The sequence below is a fragment of the Epinephelus lanceolatus genome, chromosome 8 (genome assembly GCF_041903045.1).
Source record: "Epinephelus lanceolatus isolate andai-2023 chromosome 8, ASM4190304v1, whole genome shotgun sequence".
Lineage (NCBI taxonomy): Eukaryota > Metazoa > Chordata > Actinopteri > Perciformes > Serranidae > Epinephelus > Epinephelus lanceolatus.
The window spans coordinates 46,868,463-46,884,369 of record NC_135741.1 but is presented as its reverse complement, the minus strand read 5'-3'; the positions used below and the strand labels follow the sequence as shown (position 1 = coordinate 46,884,369).

General features: G+C 41.1%; 1 protein-coding gene across 1 annotated transcript in view; it reads left to right on the top strand.

The window, feature by feature from the left end:
- The window catches only part of LOC117258360 (immunoglobulin superfamily member 21-like), a 152,324-nt gene that overhangs the window by 130,059 nt on the left and 6,358 nt on the right, over nucleotides 1–15,907 (top strand). Inside the window, exons 7-9 of the mRNA XM_033629183.2 lie at nucleotides 3,725–3,825; nucleotides 7,412–7,604; nucleotides 7,699–7,737. Coding sequence (XP_033485074.2) covers nucleotides 3,725–3,825; nucleotides 7,412–7,604; nucleotides 7,699–7,737 — 333 coding nt within the window. The remainder of the gene's footprint in view (nucleotides 1–3,724; nucleotides 3,826–7,411; nucleotides 7,605–7,698; nucleotides 7,738–15,907) is intronic.

Genomic DNA, 15,907 nt, shown 5'->3' with positions numbered 1-15,907 from the left:
ACTAAATCAAGCCATTTAAGGAACATAACATTATTTGTAACCTTGAATGAAAAAAAAGGTCTGCGCTCCTGACTCATGCATTTCCAAAAGTGGACCTTCTCTCATTTGACCTACTGATGAAGACTTTAAGCAGGGTCGAGACATCGCTTTCATCCATAAGGTCACTGTGAGCGTTCATAATGGCCAAATGTGTTAGTCTCTCCTTGCGCTCGGATGCCGCGACAGATATGGGCAGGGCCAGACAGAGCTTAATGAGCTTCTCCACCTCCGACAGCATGGAGCGGGTTTGGGGCTGCAAGGTTTGCAGGATGGACACAACATCCTGGATGGTGCTAACTTCTCGTCCCCTACACATCCCTCAGTATGTCCAGCTCAAGGCTTAGCCGCTCTCGTGGAAAGGGGGTCAGTTCCGGGGAACCCACATCCACTCGTTTCCCCTGAGCCACCTCGAGAACTGCCTGCTCTCGCCCTGCAGCTACGCGGAGTCCCTCCTAATCAAAACGCCGCTCCACCTCTGAGCGCAGGAGGTCCTGCAGCCTGACTACATACAATAGGCTAGCCAATGCCAGATGCCAAGGCTACTGTATGTAGTCAGGCAGGCTGCATATCACATTCAGAAGCATAGATCTATGTATTAATGATATGAAAGAGATAAATGTAAGTCAGACAAATTGAGTTTAAATTCAGATTCTTTATTTTTTTAAAGCGTAATGCAGTGGGAGGCTGATGGTTCCGACGTCACGATGTGTTATCCAAATAAGGGCATGTACGTCACATATAGCAGATGATGTGATTTCCCGTCGATGAGCAGGATCACTTAACCATCGCCCGTGAAGTTGTAACCGCGCTAGTCTTCTCCTTAAACGACGAGGACTAATCTGAATGCCTAACAGAAAGACACAATGCAATTTCTGCCTGTGTTAGACCTTGATTAAAGTACATCCTGATGCGTTGATCAATAATGTGATCTGCCATTTTCACCTCCCTGGGACACCAGTGGCAGCTCTTGTAGGCTGAAATCAGGACGATTACATTAACCAGCGCACAATCATCAGACTTATTTATTTATCACGAGAAAACAATCTTTGTTATCTCGAGATAACGAATTAATTAATTCGTTATCTCGAGATAACAGTGCACAAAAAAAAGAATAATACATGGCCGTTCTCGTCTTCCGTAACTTACAACACAGCTTCACTCACACAGATAACTGAGCCTCCTACCTGCCTGTCAAACAGCATCAACCCATTAACCTTTTTGATTCCAGACCTGAGTATCAAGATCTATTTTTAGCTGGTCATTGTCTCGTTTCTGTCATGGAAATAAAGGTTGTTGATAAAAAATTTCATCATAGTTTTTGTCAAAGAAACTAACACTGGCATCAGTTTGACACGCCATCGGTAACAACGTAATAGTAGTAGTAAGTAAACAGTCTGAACTCAGTCAGTTTTTTCTCTGACAGAGATGAAAGTTTAATTTTAATCACCAACTCTGTGAGAGGACACCAGTTTAAACCTTCAGGCTAATATTGCAGACAACGAAAGCATTCAGGCTTTAGTGAAGTTATTTTTCTGCTTCGTAACAGTGAGATGGATAAGGCAGAGATTACAATGAATCTGGGTACAAATCCTAGTTGTCTCAGATTAGTTATTTGTAGTACCAAAGTTTTTCAGAGCATAAATAGAGAGATATTGAGCTTTTCAAATTATGATCAGTAAGTGCGTGCTTGTAAATTAGCCCTTAAACATGACAAACACTGCTGGAGAAATGACAGTTTGTAACTGTGTAGAATGTATCTGTAGCTGTAGAAAAAAATTGTCTAAATGAAACTTTTATACAATCTGTCACCTTGATTCTAAATTCTGATACATGTATTAGCCTCACTGGATTAGTTTAAAGATAAAAAAAAAACATATAGAAAACTTTTATTCAAAATGTTTTAATTGATTAAAACTATGAAGAATAAAAATGACTGAAATGTGACTAAAACTAATAAGCATTTTTGCTTTAAGACTAAGCTGTCAAAATAACACTGTCTGACACCAACCACCGGCATATCATACTGCCACAAAACGTGCCTTCCGGCTGCATTATTAACTATGATGACTATAAAGGGCTGGATATTACCAAGACAACTGCCAGCAGTTGAGATGGAAGGACTTTAAACAGTAGTACAAACTCACTCTAGGACTGTGACAAAATGTAGCTTACTTTAATGCAATGTTGCTGACTGATACATTTCCCATCATGCCTGCTGTAGCTGGACAAGCCCTCATGCACCCACTGCTGAGATAGTTCAAAGCCCTGTTTCCACCAAACACTTTGAGTATGGCACTTTCAGCCCAGTGTGTTATTTTTTTCTTAGTCTACAGCTGCTGTTAGAGGCAGCAAACATCCTTTATTTTATAGTTATAGTACTATGTAATATATAAATAATAATTACTAATATATGTAAGATTTGCCACATTATGAAACTGAGCATAGTGTTAGTTCAGGCAGGACAAAATTTCTCTCTCTGCCTCAGGCTTTCCTCATTTTTGCACGTGGAGGGCAGAGAGGTGTGCTTTCTCTGCCTTATGCTTTCCACATAGGCACATGGAAGAGGCTCTCTGCATAAGCCCGAGGAAAGGCAGAGAGGCCCCAGAACAGAGCCATACCACAAAATATAATACTGCAAATGGAAATAAAGTTTTCTTCGACTCAAGTGTTCCTGACTGAACAGTGGTTACATAAGCTTGAGAGCCAGCCACAACTCAGCCCCTAGCAAATGATGTCCTCTGTTGACCAATCAACAGACTGCAGGGTTCACAGCTCCACCTTTTAGTACAAGATCTGTGTGCTAGGTATCCCAACAGAGGGGTGACCAAAAATGGGGACATTTAGGAACGGTTTAATTGGTACCATACCATCCACAACTCTTCACAGTGGAAACGGAAAAAAAGCATACCAAACTGAACTGAACCATACCAGACTGCTTAGTGGAAACAGGGCTCAATACTAATGTAAACCCATAAGCTTTAGAACACATCCTAAAGAGGGGCCTTGCACTCTTGTGGCCCAAAAGATGCTCAATATCTTATGAAAAACCTGAAAAAAAGTTCCATATATTTAAGAGGTTGGACTGTGGGTCTACTAAAGCAACATATAAAACTCAAATACCTGGCACTAATTCAGGGATGTACTACTCCAGGCAGTGCTCTGTGCTAGGATCAGTCCTTTCCCATTTCCAACACAGTTACTCAGATCACTTGGTTATAGAAGCGATAAACATGCAGAATATACTGTAAATACTCAAACAGTCAAACAGTACGTCATATACTGAAGACTCCCAGGAGTGCTGACACACATAATGTGCAGTTTGAAAAGAGATAATGAGATGTATAATAAGAGCTGCTGAGATTCAAACTTCAACACAAGCAATTTTTTTTTCTTTGGAGGACAAATTCAGGGCTACAAAGAATTAACAGGGGCAAGCTACTGAGTCTGTTAATTCAAACTGAACTGAAAACAGTGAACAGTAAGTGGGTCATCCTGAGTCAGTACTGCTTCACTTAGACTGGTTTATACCACATATATATGCAAAGGAGGTGGACATGTTCTTTGAGCATGTGAGTCCATCTTTCAAATGTGGGCAGCCACATTTAGGTAACATATTTCCCATTGTTCAGAAATGAAAGTTAAATTTTGTCTTACTATCCAACATGGTGTTTTACTTTTCTATCAGCTGCTCCCAGAGGACCCAAGCTGTCGATGAGCCCCGATAAGGCCAAGGTGGGAGACACAGTGCGGATCACTGTCCAGGGCTTTCAGCTGGGACCTTCTGCAGTGAGTTTCCAACTCAGTGGCTCTTTGAACAGGGAATGCTCTGTAAAGTTTATAAAATGTCACCAAAGGGTAGGGGCCATTCCAGGATAAAAGATATGGACAGAATAAAAAAATAAAAAATAGAATATATACATATGTATATATATATATATACATATACATATACATATACATATATGTATATATACTCCTCTGACCACTTTTCAAAGTGTACCACCACAGTTTGAATTGAGTTCCTTCCCGGAGTTCCCAGAGTTCCCAGAGTTCCCAGGCAGCAATTGGTTTCACTTCCTTGCTGCCCACTTTGAAAGGGGCAATGTTCAGTCCATCCTGACTGAAATGCTGGGTGTTTGATAGGGGTGGGCGATATGGCTTAAAAGTATCACAATATAGCTGGTTCATATCGATCATAACGATAATTATCGATCATTATTTTATAACCTTTATAAAATTAGGACCAGGAGAAAATAAATAAATTTTAACATATTTATTTTAAACTCAATAGCTTTCTTCTGATGTCAATCACAGTCATCAGTCAAGGCACACACACACTTGAGGAAAATATAATGTCAACACAACCATTAGAAAACACTCAAATAAATGAACATACACAAGATGGTATAAAAACTACTACTCGACTATTTCCTCGCTATCGGCACTCATTCTTCCTACTCACTCCACGCTGTGTTGTGTGCAGTGTTGCCAGATCAGAACCAAGCAACCATATTTCACCCACTTGTTAGCGAAATAGTTAAAGAACCTCCATTAATCGCGCAATTTAAATGTGAAAAGTCTCACTGACTGACCGTCACCTGTGTGTATGCGGAGAAGGAGAGGGGCGGAGGGAGCGGAGCTGTGGAAACATCCTGCAGTCCAACATACTATCATGAGTTTAGATAACTTATTAGACGGATATATATAAAGAAAGGCGACCTTTAGAGAGCAAGCCCAAATAAGCAACTCCACTTTAGAAACAAGCCCAAAAATACGCAACCCGCGACTGCCAAATATTTGTAAGCGACTTTACAAAAAACAAGCCCAAAGTCGCGGCTTATAAGCGGACTTGTGTTCACATACGAGGATGGTGCAACCAAACGTGAGACCATATGTTATCGTTTCATGACAAACCACTAGTGTTTGGGTGCTGATTGACAATATAATAAAATTGTGAGTGCAGTAATACTTAGCCTACATGTCCTAAACAAGCATGGAGCATTACATGGAATTTGTCTGTATTGTAACCTTACAATAATCACAGTATAAGAATGATTTTGGATGGATTTCTGTTCTTGAGTCTTAAGAGTGTTTTTTTTTCACAGTCAATGTGTAGCATGATGTTGTACACAGTTTACACAGAATGTAAATACATGTTTGTTTTGCCTGCTAAAGAAAGCAGTGTGGTGCAGCAGCCTGCAGCAAAACGCCTGAAGAAGAGAGAGGAAGTTTGACTGAGAACACTAGAGATAGATTAGAGAAGCCTACACAGCAATTTTTATTTGTATTCAAAAAATAATTTTTATTTTACCTGGATCAATATCCGTTTTCTTGTGCTGCATTCAGATGCCTTTCAAAAGCATTGATCAGTTACTACGTTATCAATCACTTATCACTCAGGACACATGCATGTACACACTGCTGAAAGAATTTGGCCATATGCAGCCCAGACCACCTCCAAATATGATCTGAGCGACTGAATCTCAAGACGCATTGTGTGAATTCATACCTGTATTTAGAAACCCAAGACTCATCTTAATACCAGGTGTAAACAGGGCCTCAGCTCACATTGGGCCTCATTCACTAATATGTGCGTGGAAATGTTCTTACTTTGCGCACAAAATAAGTGCATACGCAAAATCACCGAGGAATTCATAACACCTGCGCACCAGCCAATTTTGTTCTCACCACCTTGCATATGTGTGTGAATCAGAATCATTCTAAATTGACAGGCCCGTGCTCGCAATTTGTGATTAGCATACTACCACGCCCCCATTTCTCCATATAAGGAAACCGCTTGCCTAGAGCTGATTAATGAATGAAGGAAGCGGTTACGCGAGGAGAGAAGTAGTAAATTTCACAGTTTGTTAGAAGCGATGGCGCCGGGTCTTACAGGAATGCCATGGGTCATTGTAAGATTGTGGAGGACACAGCATGCCAGGATGATCTTGCACACCTTCTCAGGGGTATAAAGTAGTTTGCCCCCGGCCGTATCTGATCCAAACACATCCAACGGCCCTTAAGCTCGCCAAAAGTGCGCTCTATTACGGCACGTGTGTGGGCATGTATGTTATTATAGCGCACCTCTTGAGGGGTTTCAGGGTTTGCATATGGTGTCATCGGCCATGTTTTAAGGCCATATCCCCGGTCACTCAAACAATATAACATTTTAGCATTAACGGAATAGAGACTTACTAAAAATACTAACTAAAAACAATTGAAATAAAAGACTAGAACAAAAAAATGCACCAACAAGCCATCCACTTCTCACAGCCCCTGCCTCCAAACACATTCCCACTGTATTGTTTTGCAAAATAAATGAGTCGTGGGTGCCTCCTGGCCAGCGGGCCACAGCCTTAAGGATATGGCAGTCTGCATTACAGATCATCTGCACGTTGGTGGAGTGATAGTTTTTTCTGTTCATGTATTGTATTGAGTCAATCGATGGAGCTTTGATGCGCACATGGGTACTGTCTATTGCGCCAATTGTATTTGGCATTCCAGCTATGCCATGGAACCCTCTCTTCACATCGGTCTGATTATGTTCATCAATATGGGAATTTGATATATTCAGGCAATAGGCTTAGGATGGCATTTAATACCCGTGGGATGACACAGCTCAGGGAGGGTTGTGAAATCCCAGCCCGGTCTGCTATTGTGGCACGGGCTGCAATATCCTCTAGCAAGGCTAGATATGCCATCTTAACACTTGCACAAGTGAATCAGAATCGTTTATATACCCTGCATGCCCTTTAACATGCTACCAATGAACCAATTGCCTTTGGCCACAGATGCGTAATTTCATGGCACAAGAAACTGTTGGGAGTGGGTGATCATTATAGGCCAAAACAATTAAATGAAAGCCAAAACTGTTAGGCCTACATTTCGAAATGTACATTCTCATATGTTCCTTTGTAAACTAGGACTGTTGTTATCGTTGAATATTTTAATTGTCACAATGATGAGGGTGAAAGTGTATCAATTTCATGGTTATTTAATACATTTGGCCAATATATTAGTAAATTAATTATTTTAAAAAATGTTAATTAAATCTCTTTTTAATTAATGTGGTTTTATAGGCTCTGCATGTACTTAAAAGGCACGTGTTTGCATTTTCTAAGTCAGTTCGGCCTTCCTCATTTGTGCGTACGCATGGTCTGAGCCAGTTCTAAATTTGTTCGCAGAGTAAGAACAAATTCGGGTAAGAAAATATTGATGAATCCCGGATTTGCGCGTTAAACGATCGTACGCACAGTTTAGGCACAGATTTGTGCGTACGCACTGTTTGTGAATGAGGCCCATTGTGACTTGGCCCTACAGCTCTAAGCTCAATCACACGTTTGTGTGTGTGTGTGTGTATGTGCATCCACAGAGCGAGGTCTTCCCTGAGCCCATATTCACATGGACAAAGGTCAGCGGGCGTCTGCTAGATGGCCGAGAGGAGCATGAGGGAAGGGAACTCATCCTGGAGAGAGTTCCTGCTGAGCTCAATGGCTCCATGTTTCGCTGCACGGCCCAGAATCCTCTGGGCTCTACAGATACCCACACCCGCCTCATCGTGTTTGGTGTGTTTGTGAGGGTATTTGTTATATATTTTATCATTTGTCCAGTGAGCTCATTGTGAATGTTTTTTATTTAATTAATGTGTATTTTCTACAGACAACCCAAGACTGAAGAAAGGAAAAGAACATTTTATTGGTAGGTCATTCTATATCATAGTCAGTTTAGGCACTGTTTCCACTGTTACTGTGGTAACATCCTATTAATGTAATGTATAAACACAGGGTGATCAATTAATCAATTATCAATTGAAAAATTAGTTAAGAAAACCAACAAATTTTTATGAAATATAATTTTATCATTGATATTTTAATGAGAACAGAGTTTTAAAGGACTTCATTCATTCATCATGGTATTTTTTCCAATTACACCACACTTTCCTGCCACTTTACACTTCATAATGTCACTTTCATGACAGGGGAACTGTCACTGCGCTAGCACCTTTCAGCCAATCATGTGCCTCTTGCCTCTTAAGCAATCAAGCTCACCAACTGCAATGAGATTTAGACAGTTACACTGGCATGCAAAATTTCATTTACTGTGAGTAGTAAGAAGTAAGCAAAGGATGATGCAAAAGGCATGAAGGTTATAATATTTTAAGCAAGATTACTTTTTATTTCAATCTTTTCCTGTTTCAAAATAACAAAAAAGGAGAAGTACTCAAAGCAAAAGTTTGGGTATCCTGCGTGATCAATACCTAGTGTAGCGCCCTCTTTGGCGCTACACTAGGCTTCTAAACACTTTTTGTAACCAGCTTAGAGCCTTTTAATTCTTGTTTGCAGGATTTTTACCCATGCCTCCTGTAAAAGGCCTCTAGCTCTGTGAGATTCTCGGGCCGTCTTGCATGCACTGCTGTTTTGAGGTCTATCCACAGATTTTTTAATGATGTTTAGGTCGGGGGACTGTGAGGGCCATAGTAAAACCTTCAGCTTGCGCCTCTTGAAGTAGTCCATTGTGGAATTTGAGGTGCGTTTAGGATCATTGTCCTCTCTTCGTCTTCAGCTTTTTTACAGATACTGTGATGTTTGCTTCCAGAATTTGCTGCAATTTAACTGAATCCACTCTTCCCTCTACCCATGCCACTGGCTGCAACACAAGCCCAAGGCATGATCAATCCACCCTCTTTTCATAAAATTCTGCACCCTTTTTTCTCCAAACATAGATTTGCTCATTGTGTCCAAAAAGTTCTATTTTAACTTCATCAGTCCACAGGACTTGATTCCAAAAAGCATCAGGCTTGTTTAGATGTTACTTCTGACACTGAATTTTGTGGTGAGGATGAAGGAAAGGTTTTCTTCTGATGACTCTACCATGAAGGTCATATTTGTACAGGTGTCGCTGCACAGTGGAACAGTGCACCACCACTCCAGAGTCTGATAAACCTTCCTGTAGGTGCAACCCTCCACCTGGAGATTTAAAAAGTAGTTTGTAGCAGTTAGCAGCTAACTCAAAGAAGAAGAAAAGCAACTGAAAGTGTCCACAAACTGGGAACTCCTTACCCTCTAAGCAGAGGACGAGATCAGCCGCCATATAACAAGGATGCTAAATGATTGTTATTGCCATGTTATGCCATAATGATAATAATAATAATAATAATAATAATAATAATACATTTAACATATAGAGTGCTTTTCATGGAACTCAGATACACTTTACATTACTTAAATATTATTATAAAATAGATTACAGTAAAATACACACAACATCATTCACAAATCAAAAGCTGTTTTGAAAAGATGAGTTTTGATGAGTAATGAGAACTGGGACAGGTCAGTGCAGTCTCAAATGTGTTTAGAGAGAGAGTTCCAGAAGGAAGGGGTGGCTATGGAGAAGGCCCTGTCACACCAGGTCCGGTGCTTGGTCCTGAGTGGTGGAGTCAGGAGGTTGGATCAGAGGAGCGGAGACTGCAGGAAGGAGTGTGGCGGTGGAGCAGGTCAGTGAGGTAGGAGGGGGGCCTGGTTATGGAGGGCTTTGTAAGTGATGAGAAGGACTTTGAATTGGATGCATTGTGGGACAGGAAGCCAGTGGAGGTTCTGGAGGATAGGGCTGATGTGATTGCACGAGCTAGAATGGGTGAGCAGACAGGCAGCAGAGTTCTGGATGTATTGGAGTTAATTTAGGACTTTGGATGATGTACCATAAAGACTGCTGTTAAATCATTCAATTCTGGATGTGATGAAGCCATGAATGAGAGTTTCAGTAGCAGAGAGGGAGAGTGATGGGCAGAGACAAGCTATGTTTGTTTCAAATATTTCTATTAGTGCAAAAAGCTTGACATATGTACAGAATATGAAACTGCTTCAATTTTTATCATAACATGACATGATATAACATAACATAGGGGGAAGAGAGAGAGGAAAGCAAATAGCCAAACACAAATACCAACAGCAAACAGACAAGACAAAAAATAAACAAAAAACAAAAACACAACATAACAAAAGAAACCCTTTAGACTGCCCAGTCGCCCATCTGCCTAGTACTTCTTGTAGTTCTAGAATTTGTATTCATCGTGTGTGTTCTTTGAGAAAAGAAACAAATGGTAACCAAAAATCTTTACAAACGTCTTCAGTTTATCATTTAAGATAAACCTAATTTGCTCTAGGTGGAGCGTATCAGTAAGTTCTGTGATCCACAACTTCACAGGAGGGGTCCTGATTTTTTTCCAAAACCTAAGTATTGGTACTTAGTAGCATTATTAGCCCATAGGAGATAAAGTGTTGTTGAGAAGTAGTCAGCTTTCTAAAAGCTTCTGATCTTCCCAATATAATAATTTCTGGATGTGGTACCAGAGAGAATTTTAGTATAGTGGAAAAGATGCTGAATATTTCGGTCAACCATACCATTGTTGTATTTCTTAGGACAGACTCCCATTGGGCTGAGGTCGGGATACACCCAAGTCCCTCTCCCACTGATGTCTGAGGGAAGCTAGGCTGTCTGAAGAGACGAGGCACAGTAACCCATACACTGTTGAAACTACCCTCGTCCTAAGGCAGTCCCTCTCAGTTTGTGACCTTAAAATTGATCTTAACTGTAAATATGACCAAAAAAATCGACATCTCTTGGATTGTACAGCTTTTTTAACTCACTAAAGGGTACCATATCTCCATCCTTCACAATCTGTCCCAATTCATTTATGCCACAGCACTGCCATTTACAGTTTGTCAGTGGTCTATCCCCGGGCCAGTAGAAGCGGGTTGTTCCATATAGGGCATGAGGGCAAAGATACCCCATCAAAGGCTAAATGTTTTTGTTTAACTACCTCACAGGAAAATTGTATTAAAGGATTGTTCATTTTCAGGGTGATACCATAACGCTGGTAAAGAGACAGACTTATCATATTCAGACATAATCTACTCTTTGATCCATTTCCAACTGCCAACATCACTCTTGCATGTATAGGCCCATGACTCGCCCAACTTCAGTAACGCCCCTGAACAAAAAGATCAGAAGTAAGTACACGTCATAAAACCTAACTCGATAATACAGTAGGCTAACTCTCAAGACTGTGGTTTCAGTAATCCACCCCCAAGACGGAGAATGTACTGTACTGTGTATGTTTTACTTGTAATGTGTGTATGTCCTAATTTTCTGTTAGTTTTCACTCAGTCCTTATGTAAGCTATGTGCTTGTCAAGTCTTCGTGTGAGCAGTGACAGTCACCTCTTACAGGCCAAGACACATTTCCCACACATGGACAATAAAGTTAATCTTATCTTATCTCATGACAGAGGAAATCTAACATTATAAGCCAAATAATATGAATAAACGTCTGGTATTGCTAATCCACCACTTCTTCTTGGTCTCAATCTTTTGTGACTTATTCTGGGTTTCTTATCCCTTCACAAGAAACCAGTAAGTATAGTGTTAAATTCTTTAAACCAATAAGAGGGGAATTTAAGTGGTAAAGCTGATATCAGAAATGATATTCTTGGTAAAATATTCATTTTAATCACTTCTGCTCTGCCCCATAATGAAATGGGAAGAACTGTCCATCTCTTAATATCTTCCCTAATTGACTTTAGGAGGTGCGGTCCATTTGAATCAAAAATCTTGTTGTTTATCCCAAGACATTTCATGCCTTGTGATCTCAACTGAAAAGGGGATGTACCAGGATGTGAAGGATACATCAGATGGTTTAGAGGAATGGCCTCACTTTTATTAAAATTCATCTTATAACCAGAAAAACTCCTGAATGCATCAGTCAACTTCATCACCTGTGGGACTGACTGAGATGGTTTGGATAACGTTAACAAAACATCATCTGCGAACAGATTGACTTTAAAATCACATCCCCCAATGTCAATACCAGTAATGTTCTTCTGTGTTCGTATGGCGCAAGCCAGGGGTTTGAGGGCCAAATTCAAATTGTTTCTGCTTGAAAAATTGAAATGCTCTACTGATTGTGGCTGAAAGTATCTGGTTCAGTTTGTATTTGAGTGCAGAAAGTTTGTTATGGTTTTCTATGGATGGATGGGTAGCATTCTCTGCATCTAGTTGTTTTATTTGCTTTTCTAGTTCGATTTGTTCTGCCTTCCCGCTCTTATTTTGAGTCGCTTGGAATAAGATGATGCAGCCTCTGAGGAAGGCTTTAAAGGTTTCCCAAAGCAGTGCAGGAGAACCTTCAGGAGTGCCGTTCGTCTCGAAGAAGAGTTCCATCTGTAACTTCAAGTATTCACAGAATTTGCTGGTTTCAGTGAGCATTTGAGGGTTAAATCTCCAGCCTGACTGGTTTTTACCCGTTCCCTCCAGTTTTACAGAAAATGAAATAGGGCAGTGGTCTGATATAATTATGTTGTGATATTTTGGGTTGTAGATATATGGCATGAGTTTGGAGTTGACCAGAAAATAATCTATTCTTGTGTACACTTTATTGACACCAGAGTAGAAAGAATATGCTCTTCCTGCTGGATTGACAATCCTCCATACATCAAGTATACCTGTGTTGTTTATGTAGGTGTTGAAAGATGTGCTTTTAAATAAGACAAGTAGTGTAGCTTTGAAATTGGTTTAATCACCACCGTGCCGAGGATGCAAACGACCGTGCAAGCATACGTCTGTGTGACGAACTGAATAACAAGCCACGCACATGAGCAGGATGCCAGATTACTTCCTGAAACTACGGCATCTTTAACAGCTCAATATAGACTGTTGTGAACAGTGACTGATCTGCATCCCCTTTCCTTAGTTTACACTCCATATAATAACAAAACTGTCTAATGACATAATAAATGTAGCAGAGCATACTAAACGTCCAAAATAACTAGTATTCAGCATAGCTGCTCAGTAATTGATATGACATTCAGATAAGGTGAGAAATAAAAAAAAAAAAACATTCTGCTTAAAATGTAAATAATATTATCAGTCACATAACCCATGCAAATGTACACATAATGAAAACAGGATTAATGTCTCAACATATAGACATACATAAAATATTGACCAGTACACTTAGCTGTCAGCTTTAGCACAAATATGAGTCAATCTGAACAATGTGCATATTTATATTCAACTGACAAGTGTAGTTAGTCTCTGTATTTGGGGTTTGGCTTGCTAATACGACCTGAGAGGGTTCTGTATGGTCTTTCAGTGGTGTTTGAGGGAAGTTCAGCTAGTGGCATCTCAACCAGCTTAGTGTCCATCATCTCTGGTCTGTTGTGTGAGTGTCACAGTCTTTTGACCTTTGTTTAGTGTCTTGTTGGTCAGTGCCACTTAAAGTGGGCTGTGCTGGGCAGGCTCGACTACAGGCAAGATGTGTCCGCAATTCCTCCTATACATCCTTCTGAGTGGATGACGTAAGATCTGGGCTCTTTACAGATTTCCCTTACCATGCCTGTGTGGTTGTAACCTTGTGGGGTTTGCAACCTGACAACCTGTCCTTCCATCAATGGCTGAAGTGGCCTGCTTAACTTGTCATAGCACAACAGTCTCTTTTTGAGAAGCTGGGCTTTACCTGCTGTGGCTCACACACGTGTGGTTCAAGCAGCTTGCTTGAGACTGGGAGAGTGGTGCGTGTTTGCCTTGACACCAGTCTCTGTGCAGGTGATCCTAGCTTTGCATCACGTGGCACATTTCTGAGGTTTAGGAGGTTAAGAAAGACATTGGTCCCGTCTCTGTGTGACTTCTCCATGAGTTGTTTAGCACTGTGAACAGCTCTTTCAGCTAACCCATTAGATTGGGGATACTCTGGGCTGCTGATAACATGATTAAAATCCCACAGAGTAGCAAAGTCTTTGAAGCACTGGCTTGTGAACTGTCTTGCATTGTCTGATATGAGTGTGTGCAGTGTTCCATGCACTGCAAAGTGCCTCTTGAGTTTTGCAGTGACTGTCTCTGAGGTGAGGTCGTGGAGCAAGTCAATCTCATACCAGCCCGAATATGAGTCCACCAGAACTAAATATTGTTTATTGTGCCAATCAAAGATATCAGTTGCCACAGTTGACCAAGGCAGGTCTGGGATTGGATGCAGCTTGAGTGGTTCTTTCTGCTCGTGTGGTTTTGTGCTGTTACACACAGAGCATGACTGTCTCTTTTTCAATGTCATCTGTTATTGTAGGCCAGAAAACTATGCCTCTTGCTCTCTGTTTTGTAGCTTCTACACCAGGATGTCCTCTGTGCATGATGCTGATATACTCTTTCTGTAGAGAGCAGAGAATGACTGCCTTGTGACCTTTCATAGACACCGTCTTCAATAGTTAGTTCATCTCTGAAAGGAAAACAAGGACGGACACCATGAGGAAGACTACGCTGTTTGCTGGGCCACTCATGTCTGATGATCACACTGAGTGTCTGCAGGGTTGTGTCTTCAGCTGTGTGTCTCTTTAATTCCTCGAGGCAAGAAGAAGATATGTAGTTGACTGTCATCACATCAAAGCTGTCCTTCTCAGCAGCATGTTGAATTGTGGAACTCCTGGGAGCTCAAGACAGAGTGTCAGCCAGGTGCATTTGTTTTCCACTTTTGTAGATGAGTGTGATGCTGTACTTTTGAAGTCTTAACATCATCCTTTGTAGTCTCGCTGGTGCTGCATGTATGGGCTTTTTTAGTATGGTGACCAAGGGCTGGTGGTCTGTTTCTATGGTCACTGGCTTGCCATAGACATAATCGTTGAATTTCGAGCATGCAAAGACCACGGCCAGCAACTCTTTCTCGATCTGCGCATATTGAGTTTCTGTGTCAGTCCATGTCCGTGAAGCATATGCCACAGGTTTTCCTTCCTGCAAACATGCTGCACCAAGCCCATACTGTGAAGCATCACAGGTAAGTGTCACTGACTTGCTGACATCATAGTATGACAAGACTGGTGGGCTAGACATGTGGTTCTTCAGTGCTTCAAAAGCGGTTTGCTGTTGTTCATGCCACGCCCACTCAGTGTCTTTGTGTGTGAGTTGTCATAGCGGAGCTGTCAACTCACTGAATTTTGGAATGAATTTTCCAAGTTAGTTGACCATCCCTAGAAATCTTTGCAGAGCTGGCACATCTGCTGGCACTGGCATTTAACTGATTGGCCTTGTTTTGGTGGGGTCTGCTTTGAGGCCGTCACTTGTGAAAACATGGCCAACATGGCTGACCTCGTTCAGCCGGAACCTGCACTTGAGAGGATTAAGCCTCAGGTTCACCTCTCTGGGGTATCCCACTTCTGACACCATGTTGAAAGATGTGCTTCGAAATAAGACAAGTAGTGTAGCTTCAAACTTGGTTTAATCACCACTGTGCCGAGGATGCAAACATTACAGACCGTGCAAGCATACGTCTGTGTGACGAACTGAATAACAAGCCACGCACATGAGCAGGATGCCAGATTACTTCCTGAAACTACGGCATCTTTAACAGCTCAATATAGACTGTTGTGAACAGTGACTGATCTACAATAGGTATTTAGGAATTCACTAGATTTGGAAGGGTTTATTTTTTGAGATGAAGACCTGTCTAGGTATTGGTCTAATACACAATTGAAGTCACCCCCAATTATTACATTAGACTGGGACATATCCGGAATTAAATCAATTACCTTACTGAAAAATTGTGGGTTATCAAAATTTGGCCCATTTAAATTAACCAAAGTCAGTGGGGATGCATGCAGTTCTCCCGTCACAATAATGTGCCTACCCTCCTTATCAGCTATTGTGGCTTTATGTTTAAATGGAATACCTTTATGAATCAGAATTGCAGTGCCCCTGGCTTTAGAGGAAAAATTGGAGTGGTACAGCTGTCCTATCCACCTGCTTCCCAGCCTGATGTGTGAGTCATTCTTGAGATCAGTTTCTTGCAAGAATATTATGTCAATGTTCAGGGATTTTAAGTGGGCTAAGAT